At 50.7% G+C, this 15,169-nt stretch overlaps 1 protein-coding gene across 5 annotated transcripts in view; it reads left to right on the forward strand.

Moving 5' to 3' along the window:
- The window catches only part of SDK1 (sidekick cell adhesion molecule 1), a 659,503-nt gene that overhangs the window by 622,553 nt on the left and 21,781 nt on the right, over positions 1-15,169 (forward strand). For all 5 annotated transcript variants that reach the window (XM_058442285.1, XM_058442281.1, XM_058442284.1 and 2 more), the window contains 3 exons: positions 3,453-3,617; positions 7,708-7,845; positions 11,834-11,954. In XM_058442285.1, the coding sequence (XP_058298268.1) occupies positions 3,453-3,617; positions 7,708-7,845; positions 11,834-11,954 (424 nt within the window). The remainder of the gene's footprint in view (positions 1-3,452; positions 3,618-7,707; positions 7,846-11,833; positions 11,955-15,169) is intronic.

A 15,169-nucleotide genomic window follows, 5' to 3' on the forward strand; every position in this document is an offset into this window, starting at 1 on the left:
AAGGAAGGAAGGAAGGAAGGGTGGGTGGGTGGATGGATGGGTAGGTAGATGAGTGGGTGGGTGGATGGATGGATGAATGGATAGATGGATGGATAGGTGGATGGGTGAGTGGGTGGATGAATGGATGAATGGATGGGTGGGTGGATGAATAAATTGATGAAAGGAAGGAAGGAAGGATGAATGGATGGATGGATGGATGGATGGATGGATGGATGGATGGATGGATGAATGGATGGATGCCTGGATGGATGGATGGATGGATGGATGGATAGATGGATGGCTAGAGGGAAGGGAGGTCAGGGGAGGAGAGGGAAGGGAAGGGAGGGCATGGGAAGAGAGGGAAGGGGAGTGGAGGGCAGGGGGAAGGAGGGAGGGAGAGAAGGAAGGAAGGTAGGTTGGTTACATGGATGAATGGAAGGAAGGAAGGAAAAATTGGATGGATGGATGGATGGAGAGAAGGAAAGAAGAATGGATGGATAATGAATGGATGGAGGGATGGATGGTTACATAGGAAGATGGATCATGGAAAGATGGACAGAAGGATGGATGGATAGATGATAGCTGGAGGGAAGGAAGGAAGAATGGAATGGATGGATGGTTACATAGATGGATGGGTGGATGGATGATGCTAAGCCTGATGGTGTGAACAGGCAGGTAAATGTGCTGATGTGATTTAGAAGCCCATTGGTGGAAGCAGTCATCCCTTCCTGGAACGTGGGATGGGGTCAAGGTTGACCTTAAAAAGATGAGTCTGAAGGGGCAAAAGGACTCTTGATTTTCCTCCATCCCCTGTCCATAGGCTGTGGGTAACTCATTAGAACAGCAATCTCATCTGATTCCCTGATGGATGGCACAGGGCCTGACCAAAGAGTGGACAGCATTTGTGGATGAATAACGGAGTGAGGCAGGGGAGGAGGGGGCAACAGTTCTCCAGGCTGAGAGGAGGCCTGCACAGAGTAAATGCACAAGCCTTCCATGACCATTCTTAAGCCAAACTCACATACGACAATATAAACCACATACAACCAGCATAAGCTACATACAGCCAGCAATCTGTGTGTGAACCTCAGCATCCTAGGAGAAAGAAGGTAGGCTTAGGCTCTGGCTTGCCATTCTGACATTATTAGTGGTAATGAGTGTCTTGGTGAGAAATGGCTGTAAATGAGAATATTTAGAAATAATGGCCAAGCATAGTGGCTCATGCCTATAATTCCAGCACTTTGAGAGGCCGAGGCAGGCAGATGGCTTGAGCTCGGCAGTTTGAGCCCAGCCTGGGCAACATAGGGAGTCCCTGTCACTACAAAAAAAAAAAAATTTAACAACTTAGCCAGGCGTGGTGGCGCACACCTGTAGTCCCAGCTATCCAGGAGGCTGAGGCAGGAGCATCGCTTGAGTCCAGTAGTTTGAGGCTGCAGTGAGCTATGACTGCACCACTGCACTCCAGCCTGTGTGGACAGAGGAAGGCCCTGTCTCAAAAAAAAAAAAAAAAGAAAGAAAGTAGGAAGAAGAAAGAGCAAGAGAGAAAGCAAGCAGAGAGGGAGGGAGTGAGGGAAGATCAGTATTGTACTACCTTTCTGCCGGTGCAGAGATTTGTACCTTTAAAATCTCATTCACGTCTATTCCTCATTAACCTGTGACTGTAAGGACTTAGTCAGTGCAAATTCTAAATCCTCTGCAAATACAGACAGATACAATAGCAATTTTCTGCCTGCTTACTGTTGGGCTAATCCATCTGAGCGCACCTGGTGATTCCAGGTGGGTGATAAGGTTGGTTTCCGGAGCAGTCTCAGTGCCCATAAGGTAGTCAGCACGGGTACACACATATCCAAATGGGTTTTCCCTCACCACATTTCCTACTTTGTAGAAGATCTCATAGTTGCGCCTAGAAAAGCAAATACAGTTCATGAAGGGTTGCTACTTCAAATGAACATTTTGGCCTCTGAGCCTACTTTTTTTTTTTTTTTTTTTACCAAACAGCCTCCTTAGAATTGAATTTATATATTTTTTTTTTTTTTTTTGAGACGGAGTCTCGCTCTGTCACCCAGGCTGGAGTGCAGTGGCGCAATCTCGGCTCACTGCAAGCTCCGCCTCCCGGGTTCACGCCATTCTCCTGCCTCAGCCGCTCCGAGTAGCTGGGACTACAGGCGCCCGCCACCACGCCCGGCTAATTTTTTGTATTTTTAGTAGAGACGGGGTTTCACCGTGGTCTCGATCTCCTGACCTCGTGATCCGCCCGCCTCGGCCTCCCAAAGTGCTGGGATTACAAGCGTGAGCCACCGCGCCCGGCCTTGAATTTATATTTTATTTTACAAACACACCTGCAGCACTTACTATGTGTGAGGCACTGTCCTGAGCACTTTATAAATATTAACTTGTGTAATCCTCGAAGCAAATCTATGATGAAGATGCCTTTGTTATCACCATTCTACAGACAAGGGTCAGAGAGATTCCGTTCTTTGTCTAAAGCCACACAGCTAATTGAATTGGTGGGGCCAGGCTTTGCAAAGAGGCTGTCTAGCTCCGGGCTCTAGCAGCCCTTTCAGCCCTGATGCTATAGTGTCATAGGTTTTTTTCTTTCTTTTTTTTTCCTTTTTTCTTTTTCTTCTTTTTTTTTTTTTGTTATAATGTGAAGTCATAAAAATTGCAAAGTTCTTTTTTTGTTTGTTTTTTGAGATAGAGTCTCACTCTGTTGCCCAGGCTGGAGTGCAGTGGCACAATCTCACCTCACTGCAACCTCAACCTCCCAGGCTCAAGCAATCCTCCTTCTTCAGCCTCTTGAGTAGTAGTAGGGACCACAAGTGCATGCCACCATGCCTGGCTAATTTTTAAAATTGTGCGTATATGTGATATTTCCCTATGTTGCCCAGGCTGGTCTCCAGCTCTGGGCTAGAGCAGTCCTGTAATCTCAGCCTCTCAAAGTACTGGGATAACAGGCATGAGCCACCATGCCTGGCTCATCGTGTTTCTTTACGACAAATCTCACTGATCACATTTCTTTTGCTCTGTGGCTGGAGAGATGCCTCAGAACCCAACTCATGTGCCTGTAACTTCCTCTCTATGTCTGATTTTAATTTTAAATTTATTAATGGCTTTAATTTCAAGTTTATTCATGGTTTCCTATATGTGAGGTTTATAATAAATCATATATACATATATTTACTGTGGTGAGATATGCATAACCTAACATTTCCCACTGTGACCATTTCAAGTGTCCAGTTCAGTAGCATTGAGCACACTGACATTGTTCTACAACCATCACACCGTTCATCTCCAGAGCGCTCTTCGACTTGCAAAACTGAGACTCCGTCCCCATTCAGCATTCACTCCGCATCCCGTGCCCCTGATGCCTCATCCAGGGCTGCCGCAAGCCGACCCACCGGGCAGGTGCATGGGGCTCGCACCTGGGAGTTCGCATTCTAACCTCTGCTCTCGCCTCCCCATCCCTCTTGCAGATGAAGGCTTATGGGACATGTTTGTGAAGGACATCCCGCGGAGTGCCACATCCTACACCCTCAGCCTGGCTAAGCTCCGGCAAGGAGTGACTTACGAGTTCCGGGTGGTGGCTGTGAACGAGGCGGGCTATGGGGAGCCCAGCAGCCCCTCCACGGCCGTGTCAGGTAGGCCCTCCCAGGGAGGTCTGTCTTATTCTGAAGGACTAGAGGGAAAAATGGAGTTGAGGGGGACCCAGAGAGGTCTGTCTTCTCCTGAAGGATGGGAGGGAGAAATGGAGTGGAGCCGGATGAAAGGGACACACATCTGCTGCTTTAGGTGTCTCCAGCTTAGTTGAGGTTCTGCCCAGAAGACATATAGGTGGGGAGAGCAGTGCCAGTCTCTGGGTGCCTCCCCAGTGCCACCCATCCTCCTGGGCTGCTCCCTGCTCCCCTCTGGCAGGACCCCAGGCCCCAGAGCCTCCCCCAGCACCAGCAGCAAGGCCCCTTATGGGCTCTGTGTCCATGCTGTGCACCAGCAATTCCTAATGTGTTTCCTCATAGTTTTAAAAATCAGAGATACATGCAAGTGTCAGAGGCATGAGCATGAGCCATGTGGTGTCCCCTCCGCGGCAAAATCATTCCCAAGGAAAGCAGAGACCCAAGCCCCTATGTTAGCTGATGCATCCTTGCCAGGGAGCACGTGTGATTTTGGAGGGGCAAGAACCACCCCGGCAGCCATGGGGAGCCCACGAGTGCCTGATAAGAGGTCACATCTTCCTGGGGCCTCCCAGAGAGCCAGCAGAGGGGCCGGGGACAGTAGCTGCTCTGGTCTCAAGGCAAGCAGTATCTCCATCCCTGAGGATGGCGTGCAGGTGAAGGTACTGCTGTTCCCGGGCTGTGCGTTTCTTTGTGTGCTCATCACTGTGAGGTGCCACAGGCTCCAGAGGCCACCCTGGGTCCAGGTCCAGGTCTGCTTTCGGGGGAGTGGCAGAGAAGTCCAAGGCAGGGCTTCCTCCCGCAGAGCACCCATGTTAGATGACAGACAACGTCTGCAGTCAGCAGTCATGGCAGGGGTTATGACACACAGGGCGGGGGCCGTGACCTCGCCTGGGAATCAGGAAGGTGCCCGAAGCCTACCACAGGGGAAGGGAAACCTGCAGGGGGCAGAAGGTGGCGGAGAAAAAGTCCTGGTCACTGAAGAGCCGTGGGTGGGGGAGCTGGAGAGAGAGGGGCGGCAAAGCTGGTCCCTGGTCGTGGCCCTCCAGCCCCCCATGTGCCTGTGAGGGACTCAACCCTGGCCGCACCTTAGGGTTGCTTGAGAAGGTTAAACACACACCCTTGCTGGCCCCTCACCCCAGACAATGACTTCCGTGGCTCCAGGCGTGACTTTCTTCACCCCGTGATGATTCTGTCCTGCAGACCAGCTGCAAGACAGGGCGCTGGGGGGGTTCAGAGAGGGATGGGCTGTGTTTGAGGAGAGGGGATCTCAGCAGCACGAAGGGCAGGGAGGCCTCGGGGTCGGGGCAGCAGAGCCTCAGCCAGAAGCCCCAGGCAAGGCCAGCTCCGTTGGTCCTCTTCCTGGGATCAGGAAGAAGCTTTTCCTCTCCTCTGCGTTAGAGCTGCTTGAGCTACTGACCGCACTTGTTGAAACTGAACTTAGCCTCCGTCCTTTGTGTGCTATGAGTTTGGAGGAAGGACCCTGTGCTCGCCTGTGGCTGAGTGTGGGCCCTAAGCCTGGTATCCTGCCCTGGGAACATGCTTGAATTCCGGGGTCGCTCTGTGAGAGGGGCTGTGAGGAAGGAACCCAGAGGACCACCTGCTTTTATTTTTTTTGAGATGGAGTCTCACTCTGTCACCCAGGCTGGAGTGCAATGGCACGATCTTGGCTCACTGCAACCTCCATCTCCCGGGTTCAAGTGATTATCCTGCCTCAGCTCACAAGCAGCTGAGATTACAAGCATATGCCACCACGCCCGGCTAATTTTTGTATTTTTAGTAGAGACAGGTTTTCACCCTGTTGGCCAGGCTGGTCTCGAACTCCTGACCTCAAGTGATCTGCCTGCCTTGGCCTCTTAAAGTGCTGAGATTACAGGAGTGAGTCATGGCGCCCGGCCAACCACTTGATTTTTTAATGAGTAAGATTTAGAAAAAGCACAGATTTCTCATTTCCCTAATTTTAATTATGAATATTTTAAATATACCCCAAAGTAGAGAGAATGAGGAACCCCCAGCACCCCTCATCCTAATTCAGGGATCCAAGATTTGCTGCATGAGTTTTATCTGTAGAAAATTGGTACAGGGCAATTCCGCATGCACAGAAAGCCAGTTCCTCATGCAGAACATGCACTTTGACCCCACTTCCCGGGGCCTGTGGTTCAGGCCTCTCTGAAACTCCATCGCACGCAGAGCTGGCCTTGCCATGAGCTGGACTGCACTGAGCTCATCACATCCTTCAGGGAAGCCAGCAACCATCACCTGCTGGCATCAGGACCAGGCCAGGCCCGGCAGCCAGGGTGTCCTGCCCCGTGTGAGAGTCCTCCAGGACAGCCCAGCCTTCCTTTCCTGTCAGGTGCTAGGGTCAGGCCCACTCCAGGCCACTTGCCTGGTGTTGTCGGTGTGGCATCTGTCAGACTTGCCATATGGAGTAGCGAATGCGCAGCCCACAAACCCACTTCTGTCTTTTGGATTTAAAGCACTGTCACCTCCTAAGGAGCCCTGTGAACCTGCATTAGCCAAAGCCGATTCCCTGCTCTTCTTCCCAGTGTGCACACATCCCCTATTCGTGAGATACAGGATAGAAGCTTCGGGTGGCTGTGTTTGGAAGGGTCCTGGCTGCCGGGGGCCAATGCCTGGGCTTTGCCTGTAAAAGGCTTTGTGTTCTGGGGGGCTTCCAGTGCCACAGAACCTACTCCCCTTCCAGGCCCATGGAAGGCCCTGAATCGGACGCCGGGACCACCCAGAACCCATCAAGATACAATTTCCCACTTTTCTGTTCTGAGCGAGCAGAATGAGACAGAAGGAAGAAGAGCGTCCTTTGAAGCCGCCTTTACGTGCATTTTTTTCTATTGATTTCTCAAAAACACATCTAAAGACGGGGCCAGTCGTTCAGCTCGGTTTTGCTAGAGGCAGAAAATAAATAAAACACAGCCCCAGGCTTTAGGGGTTCGTGGCCTGTGGAGGGGCCAATAGGCAGAGAAGCAAATACACACAGTGCGTGTTTGTGGTGGGGGCTTCCACACACGTGCAGACAGCAGATCCTGGGGTGCTTTGTGGGCTCAGGGTTCACCCCGTGGCTGATGGGAACCACTGAGGATTTTAGGGGGGACAACTGATTTCTATCGGAGGAAGATCTCTCTTGGGTGATGTAAAGGATGGATCTGAGCAAGACAGGAGGAGGCGTAACAGGTGGAATGTGAGTGCCGTGTGCAGGCAGGAGGTGGTGACGGAGAAGGCAGGGGACCTGGAGCTGTCTTGGGGGTTATCCCAGCACCAGGAGAGAGAAGGACGTCCGGGTGCTTTGTTCCATCCTCACTTTAACCCAGACAGCGTTTTTGTTTGCTGCCTTACCTGTTTTGTGGAGACAGGGTCTTGTTCTGTCACCCAGGCTGGTCGTGGCTCACTACAGCCTCGACCTCCTGAGCTCAAGTGATCCTCCCACCTCGGCCTCCTGAGTAGCTAGGACTACAAGTGTGCCACCACACCTGGCTAATATTTTTAATGTTTTGTAGAGAAAGGGGTCTTGAACTCCTGGGCTTAAGCAATCCTCCCACCTCAGCCTTCCACCGTGCTGGGACTTCAGGCACACGCCTCTGTGCCTGGCTGTTTTTTTGTTTTGTTTTGTTTTGTTTATTTTTTGTTTTTTCAGAGATGGGATCTCGTTACATTGCACCGGATCAGGCAGTGTTTTTAAACAGATGAAATTAGGAGAAAGCAAGCAGGAAGGGCAGTTTTGATGGGCAAGGTCAGGGCAAGGGCAAAGATACTGAAGTCTCCAGGGCAGGGGGCAGCTTGGGGGATAGAAGAGCCCTGAGCCTGATCCCACAGAAAAGGTGGCAAATAGGGGCTGCTGAATTCCCAAAGCCTGCTGGGGACCATGGGAACCTCCTGAGCTTGTCCCATGGGAAAAGTCCACCCGCCCGGCTGGACAGTGGTTTCATCTCACCTGTAACCAGGAGTTATCCACCCCAGCCTTCCCCACCACCCACCTGGCTCCCGGGAGGTGACTGCAGCTGGAGCGTCTGCCCCATGTCACTGTGTGTCCGTGTCTTTTCCACAGCTCAAGTGGAAGCCCCGTTCTACGAGGAGTGGTGGTTCCTCCTGGTGATGGCTCTGTCCAGCCTGATCGTCATCCTGCTGGTGGTGTTCGCCCTCGTCCTGCACGGGCAGAATAAGAAGTATAAGAACTGCAGCACAGGTGCAGGTCCAGCCCCTTCCTCGCATGTTCCATGGCGCCACTTGGCCAAAACGTGGTGCTCATTCTTCTCTCATGGACCTGCCAGGCCAGTGTCCGCTTTTCCATTTCATTTGCCTGTAGGTGCTGAGAGAAATGCAATAGGTTTTCTTTCTGGGGGCAGCCAGGCACAGCCCAGCAAGCGCTGTATGCCTCAGGACCCAGACGCTGACCCTGCCTGCCCTCAGATTAGCTATGTGTCTTGGATAAGGGCGTATGAGTCATCCGGCCTCAGAGATCCCCACTTTGTACCTTTGTTCAAATGCAATTGCTTTTTTTTTTTTTTTTTTTTTTTACAGTCTCACTCTGTCACCCAGGTTGGAGTGCAGTGGCACAATCTCGGCTCACAGCAACCTCTGTCTCCTGCATTCAAGTGATTCTCCTGCCTCAGCCTCCTGGGTAGCGGGGATTACAGGCACCTGCCACCACACCTGGCTAATTTTTGTATTTTTAGTAGAGGCGGGGTTTCACCATGTTGGCCAGGCTGGTCTCAAACTCCTGACCTCAGGTGATCTGCCCACCTCAGCCTCCCAAAGTGTTGGCATTACAGACGTGAGCCACCGTGCCCGACCTAATCACATTTTTTAATACTATTAGAAAGTAAGGTGTGTCTGGGCATGGTGGCTTATGCCTGTAATCCTAGCACTTTTGGAGGCTGAGGCTGAGGATCACCTGAGCCTGGGAGATCCAGGTTGCAGTAAGCAGTGATCACACCACTGTACTCCAGCCTGGGCAACAAAGCGAGATCCTGTCTCTTTTTTTTAAATTTGAGATGGAGTTTCACTCTTGTTGCAATGGTGCAGTCTTGGCTTACTGCAACCTCTGCCTCCTGGGTTCAAGCAATTCTCCTGCCTCAGCCTCCCCAGTAGCTTGGATCACAGGCATGCACCTCCATGCCTGGCTAATTTTGTATTTTTAATAGGGATGGGATTTCTCCATGTTGGTCAGGCTGGTCTTGAACTCCTGACCTCAGGTGATCCACCTGCCTCAGTCCCCCAAAGTACTGGGATTACAGGTGTGAGCCACTGCGCCCTGCATAGATCCTCTCTTACAAAAAAAAAAGTATAAAGCATTAAACAGGTGGCATATTGTACTATACAATATTATAAACACAGTGACCTGGGGCACTGTTCAGACATTGATGTTTTGCTGTGGCTCACAGACTGTCACAGAAGCGTCTCCATGGCATAGCTCTTCTCACCCACTGCAGCTTGAACCTTGCCTGTGTCCGTGGTCTAGCTCTGAGCCCTCTGAGGGCCAGGCCGCTACTGTGTTTCCAGCAGAAACTCCACGCCAGGCATAGAGCAAGCATTCAGTCAATAAGCATTTATTGCTGAATGAATCACTATCGTTAGAGAAAGGAACAAATGAACATAGGGTAAGGCCAGCCACAGAAAGCACAGACCTTGTGCCTCCATTTACATGAAGGCCAGGAACACCCACAGTGAATGGAAGTTTCCAGAAGACAGAATCATGTTTGCCTCTTGGTGGAGAGGTATAAACAGGGAAGATGCATGAGAGCGCCTCACAGGTGCTAAGCATGCTCTGTCTCTCTACGTGGATGGTGATTACATTCACAATCATAAAGCATCATTCTGGACACTTAAGATTAGCAGAGCTTGTGCATTTGATTATCCTCAATTTTAAAAACCTCATAATTATCAATGAGACCACTTCTCTGGATAACCAGAATGTAACTGAGTGCTAGACCACAGCCTGTTTTTTGTTTTTTAAATAAAGACGGGGTTTCGCCATGTTGGCCAGGCTGATCTCGAACTCCAGGGCTCCAGTGATCCTCCCACCTCAGCCTCCCAAAGTGCTGGGATTACAGGAGTGAGCCATGCATGGCACCCGGCCTATGGCCTGTTTTGATCCCACGGAGCATCCACCAGAGCTGTAGCTGAGCCCAAGAGCGTGGTCACTTCTGTGATATCGCCACAACCGCTGGGCCAGACCTCTCCCTGAGCCCAGCTCATTTGTTGGAGTTTTCTCGTCAACTGGGTCTTCTCTTTTTGTAAAGGCAGATCCCTGATGAGCTGTTCTTAAAAAGAGGAGCCACCTACATTAGCCCTCTGGGCCAAGGAGCCGGGCAGAATAGGTTCCTGACCCTGGCCACAAGTCCTACCATCCTTGTGCCAAAGGGGTTAAAAAAGTCAGGCACCTAAAATGCCTCCCTATTTGCTTCTATAATGTTAAGCGATTCATCCTTCAAAGAAAGGATTTATTTTTTTCTGTATAAATTCACTTCTAACAAGTGTTCGTAAATCAGATTTTATTCCTGTGGGATTTACAGTGTATGAATGGCATGTCATTTTCCCGAGTTAATGCTATTACAGAATCCTGTGTCTGGTGCATAGAAAAATCTCCCTGCTTTTCACTGTCCTCCTCCATCTGGAAAACAGACTTGAAAAGGCAGATCTGACCTGCAGCTTCTGATGCTCAGCCGCACCCTGGAGTATTAATTTAACATCATAACTGAAGCCTGGAAAAAAATAATACTTATCTACCAGAATGTCTCCTGTCCTGCCCAGGAGATGTTGCAGAACTTAAACCTCTGCTGTGGCAGCCTCACTCAACACCCCTTCTTGCGTGCACTCCTTAGCCTCCATCCTCGTCTGAATTCCTTTCTGATCTTGGTTTCCACCTGCTCACCTCCCATCATCCCAAATCGCCTCTCCCAGGCAAGCCCATCTTCCATTTTCTGCTCTGTGTTCTTCCGTTACACGCAGATAGAGCATTAAGGTTTAAGACACGTCAAAGGGGTGCCAGGTCCCAGCAGAGAGGAGCCTCTTGGGGTTTAGAAATGCCAACACACTTAGCAAATACCTGCCAAGCCCCTGGTATGTGTGTAGGCACTGTCCTGGGGGCTGGCGGGACACTGGGGAGTGTGATGGACTTGTGTGTACCTCAAAGAGCAAATATGTACCTGGGCGTGAGAAACAGAGGTCACTTTATGTGGTCAGGGAGGTCCCCTCTGGTCTCAGGGCGTTTGAGCTGTGATCTGCAGGAAGTGGTGAGAAGTCCAGGAAATACTGGGAGAAGGAGCTTCCAGCAAGAGGGAGAAACCCGTGTTAGGGAGGGGCTGAGGGCTGGGAGATGACGCGGGGGTTGGCAGGGTGGACAGACCAGGCCAAGCTTGGGGGCAGCTCGGAGGCCTTGGGCTTTCCTGCAGAATGAGCTGGGAAAACCCAGTGCAATTTTTTTTTATGTTGTTCGATTTTTCAAAACTTTATTTTTATTCATTTGATCTGTTAATATATTTTAGAATGTGTTTTGCTATGTATTTGTAAATTTACTCTTTTTTAAAGTGTGCAGTTCAGTGGTGAATGCACAGGTACGTGCAGTCATGACCACAGTCAATTCTAGAACATTTATGTCACCTCAAAAGGAGACTCCGTACCCTTTCTTTAGCCATCACACTCCCATACATTTATTTTTACTTCCTGTTTTGTTAAATGATTGTGAATTTTTATTTTGAAATTTATTAAATATTTAATTTCCTGGATTTTTTAAAAGTTTATGCATTCTTGGCCAGGTGCAGTGGCTTATGCCTGCAATCCCAGCACTTTGAGAGGCCGAGGCAGAAGGATCGCTTGAGCCTGGGAACTCGAAACCAGCCTGGGCAACATAGCGAGACCCCATCTCTACCAAAACAAACAAAAAAAATCCAAAAAAGTTTACGCATTCTGAGTCTGTTTTCATAAAACACCGGCAAGAATACTGGTATTTTGGGATCAGGCAGAACAAATATGAAAATGCTAATATTGTCACTTTGCTCCAACACTGTGATCTCCCCACCTCAGCCCTAAGTGGGGCTGAAGCAGGTGTCTCCGGCTCTGGGCTCTGCGTGCAGCAGGACTCAGGAGCTGCCTCACTGGCCAGCTCTGGCTTGGCGTGGCTGCGGTGGCCACACCAGTAACACGTCTGTTCTCACTCTCCTGCTGGGCTTTAGGAAAGGGGATCTCCACCATGGAGGAGTCTGTGACCCTGGACAACGGAGGTTTTGCTGCCCTGGAGCTCAGCAGCCGCCACCTCAATGTCAAGAGCACCTTCTCCAAGAAGAATGGGACTAGGTAGGCAGGCAGCGCTGTGCCGCGCCCACCTGGGGATCTGAGCTGCCAGGGCCGGGGTGACAGCCCATGCCCACTAGCACCTCCTGCATCCCGCCCTGTGGTTCCAGGAAGCAAAACCTAACCCATCGCCAAGTGTGATCCCAAACCACCAGGGGCAGCCCTGAGTCTAGGAGGGACAGGGTCGGCAGAGCGGCTGGAAATATTTTCAGGGCATCTCTGGAGATTTAGAAAGAGGGCCTCAGGTGTGTGGGAAGGGCCTGGAACACCTAGGGGCTGCCAGGGTGGCCTTCCGTGTCAACCATGGGCACCTTAGATCTGGGTGTTCCTAGTTCACGGAGGTGTCACCCGGGCTGCTGCAGGCCCAACCGGGTGTCCTCGCAAGCAAGCCTGGTGCTCGTTGCTGATTTCATTGTTCTGTGTATTCCAAAGTTTTCCTGTGCCGATACACATTGCCATTCCATGAGGATTGAGTGCAGGCGAGAAGGATTTTCACCACCATAGCCTCCTTAGCTTATAATCCTTTTCCTAAATCCAGCAGGAAGCAGGGTTTCCCAAACAAGAGAGGGGTTGACCTGGGTTTGCCTTTTTGATGTGCAGAGCACCATCCTCTGATCTGAGTACCCTTGACCAAGGAGAAGGGCCAGGAATGGGGAGGGGTCTTGAGTGTCTGGAAGGAAAAGCCCAAACACCCAAGGATGCTTTGCCTGGAGAACAGACAGCTCGGGGCCTTCCTGGGGTGCCCCAGCATCTGGGTGGAGGAGGCTCCTCTCCCTCTGCCAGACTCACCTTGGATTAGACTCAGCTGCAAGGGTGTGGAAATCACACATCATCCAGACCCAGACAGACCCCAGGGTTTCCTCTTCCCTTCATTGTTTATAAAGCTGCAGGGGCCAGCAGTGCCTGGAGATTCCCTGGGCCGCCCCCACCCTCCACTGAATTTGGGAATCTCAGATCACTCGGGTGGTGCCGAGGCACGAGCGGGCCTTCTCCCAGCCACTGACGCTCTGCCAGCCCCACAGGTGCCAGTCCAAAGCACCGCAGGCCGCCACCCCACGAGGCCTTCCCTAGGGCTGGAGGTGGATGCTGGTGGTGACATCTGGTCACACCTTTCATTTCATTTGTCTACTGGGAGGCAAGTTTTTCCTGCCATGTAATAGAAACATGAAAAAGCAACCACATGTAGTTTGAAGGCCAGGAGGAACTTGTCACAGAGAATTTTAAGATATTACGTGCCCTGCTCCCTTGCTGCAAATTTGTCTTCTGAGTTCTGAGTTCCAAGAAGAGACACAGCCTTGAAGCACATTGCCCAAGAATAGATAGTCGTTCAGTTTGTTAAGTCCATCTGCTTCCTAGGAAAGAGAAACATCATTTGATGGTGAGGTTGGAGGTTCTCAGCCCACAAAGACCCAAGGACAAAATAAAATTAAGATGGAAAAGAAAATGGACCCTTCCTTTAGGTTTGTAAATAAGCCATCACCTTTTCAGTCCTAGCAATAGGACCCTGTATTCGTCTGTCCTCATGCTGCTAATAAAGACATACCCAAGACTGAGTGATTTGTAAAGGAAAGAGGTTTAATGGACTCACAGTTCCACATGGCCAGGGAGACCTCACAATCATGGCGGAAGGCAAGGAGGAGCAAAGTCACATCTTACATGGTGGCAGGCAAAGAGAGAGCTTATGTAGGGGAACTCCCCTTTATAAAACTGTCAGATCATGTGAGACTTATTCACTGTCACGAGAACAGCATGGGAAAGACCCACCCCCATGATTCAAGTACCTCCCACTGCGTCCCTCCCATGTCACATGGGAATAATGGGAGCCACAGTTCAAGATGAGATTTGGGTGGGGACACAGCCAAACCATATCAGACCCCACATGTGATTGAAGGAAAGGATTCTCTGCTGAGAGGGGAAGGGTCTGGGCAGTGACATCTGAGATTGGTCCTGAAGCATCATCCCCAAAGTATCTTAGAAATATGGGCACAGTTGATTTATGTGTCTCCCCAGTGCACGTCTGTGATTCCAATTTCTTTGTGGGGAAGACACCATTTTAGCTCCTTAGATAAAAAGATTTACCCAAATGTTTAGATAAGAAATGGCATCTTTCCCAAAGTAAATTACCTTTGAGATAGAGAAAGAAAGGCCCTGAGACACACCCTGGGGGAGACACCCACAACACCAAACCAGAGGTCTCTTTCCCCTCCAGCCTTCCAAGCAGAGTCTCCCCCCAAGTCCTGGTTTCCTGGCCTGTAGCCTCTCCTTGATCACCCAGTGTTACTTCTCCCATTGAGGGATGAGAAGACGCTTCCTCTGTAGCCGCCACTCAATTCTGCACTCACTCCTCGCAGCATGAGGGAGGGCTTGCTGGGGCTTCTGGGTTCCTGGACACGGTCCCTTTTAGCACACAGCTGTCTGTCTGACTGCTCACAGGCTGCTCTCACTATCAAGTCCCTGCACACCCTTCGGAGGGCTAAGAAGCACTCAGTCCGCCTGATTTGAAAATTCAACAATGTTGTACTCTGAGTTTTTCCCCAAGTTCTAAGTTCTCCATCTGAAAAATAGAAGCTGGGCTTTTACTCAGCTCAGATAGTCTCCAGGAAGTAGGGGAGCTGAAGAGGGTACTCATTTTCTATCCCTGCATGACAAATGATCACAAGCTCAGCAGCTTAAACCAATAGCCATTTAGCACCACATGGCCTCCCTCGGGCAGGAGTCTGGGCACAGCTCAGCTAGTTCATCTGCTTAGGGACTTGCATGGGTGTAATCCAGGTGTAGATGGGCTGTGTTCTCATCTGGAGGCTCAATTGGGCAAGAATCTTCTTCCAAGCTCATTCAGCCTGCTGGCAGCATGCATTTCCTTGTGGCTGCATGACTGAGGGCCCCAGCCTCTTCTTGGCCCTCCTCTGGAGGCCACCCTCAGGTCCTGGAGGCCGCTTATGGTCCCCTGCCATGGGGTCCTCTCCAGGGGCTGTTCATGACATACTATTTGCTTCTGTGAGGCCAGCAAGAGCATCTCTGTCTCCAGTCCGCCAAGATGGGGTCTCCTATAATGTCATGTGATCATGGGCATGATGGGAGTAGCTGTCCTTCACCCATTCCATTTAATGTAACCAAGTCTTCAGTCTGCCATGTTCCACTGATTAGAAGCACGTCACAGGCCCTTCCCACACCCAAAGGATGGGATGATGGGGGTGGGGGCAGTGATGGAGCCATCT

The sequence above is a fragment of the Hylobates moloch genome, unplaced genomic scaffold (assembly GCF_009828535.3).
Source record: "Hylobates moloch isolate HMO894 unplaced genomic scaffold, HMol_V3 SCAFFOLD_1, whole genome shotgun sequence".
Taxonomy (NCBI): domain Eukaryota; kingdom Metazoa; phylum Chordata; class Mammalia; order Primates; family Hylobatidae; genus Hylobates; species Hylobates moloch.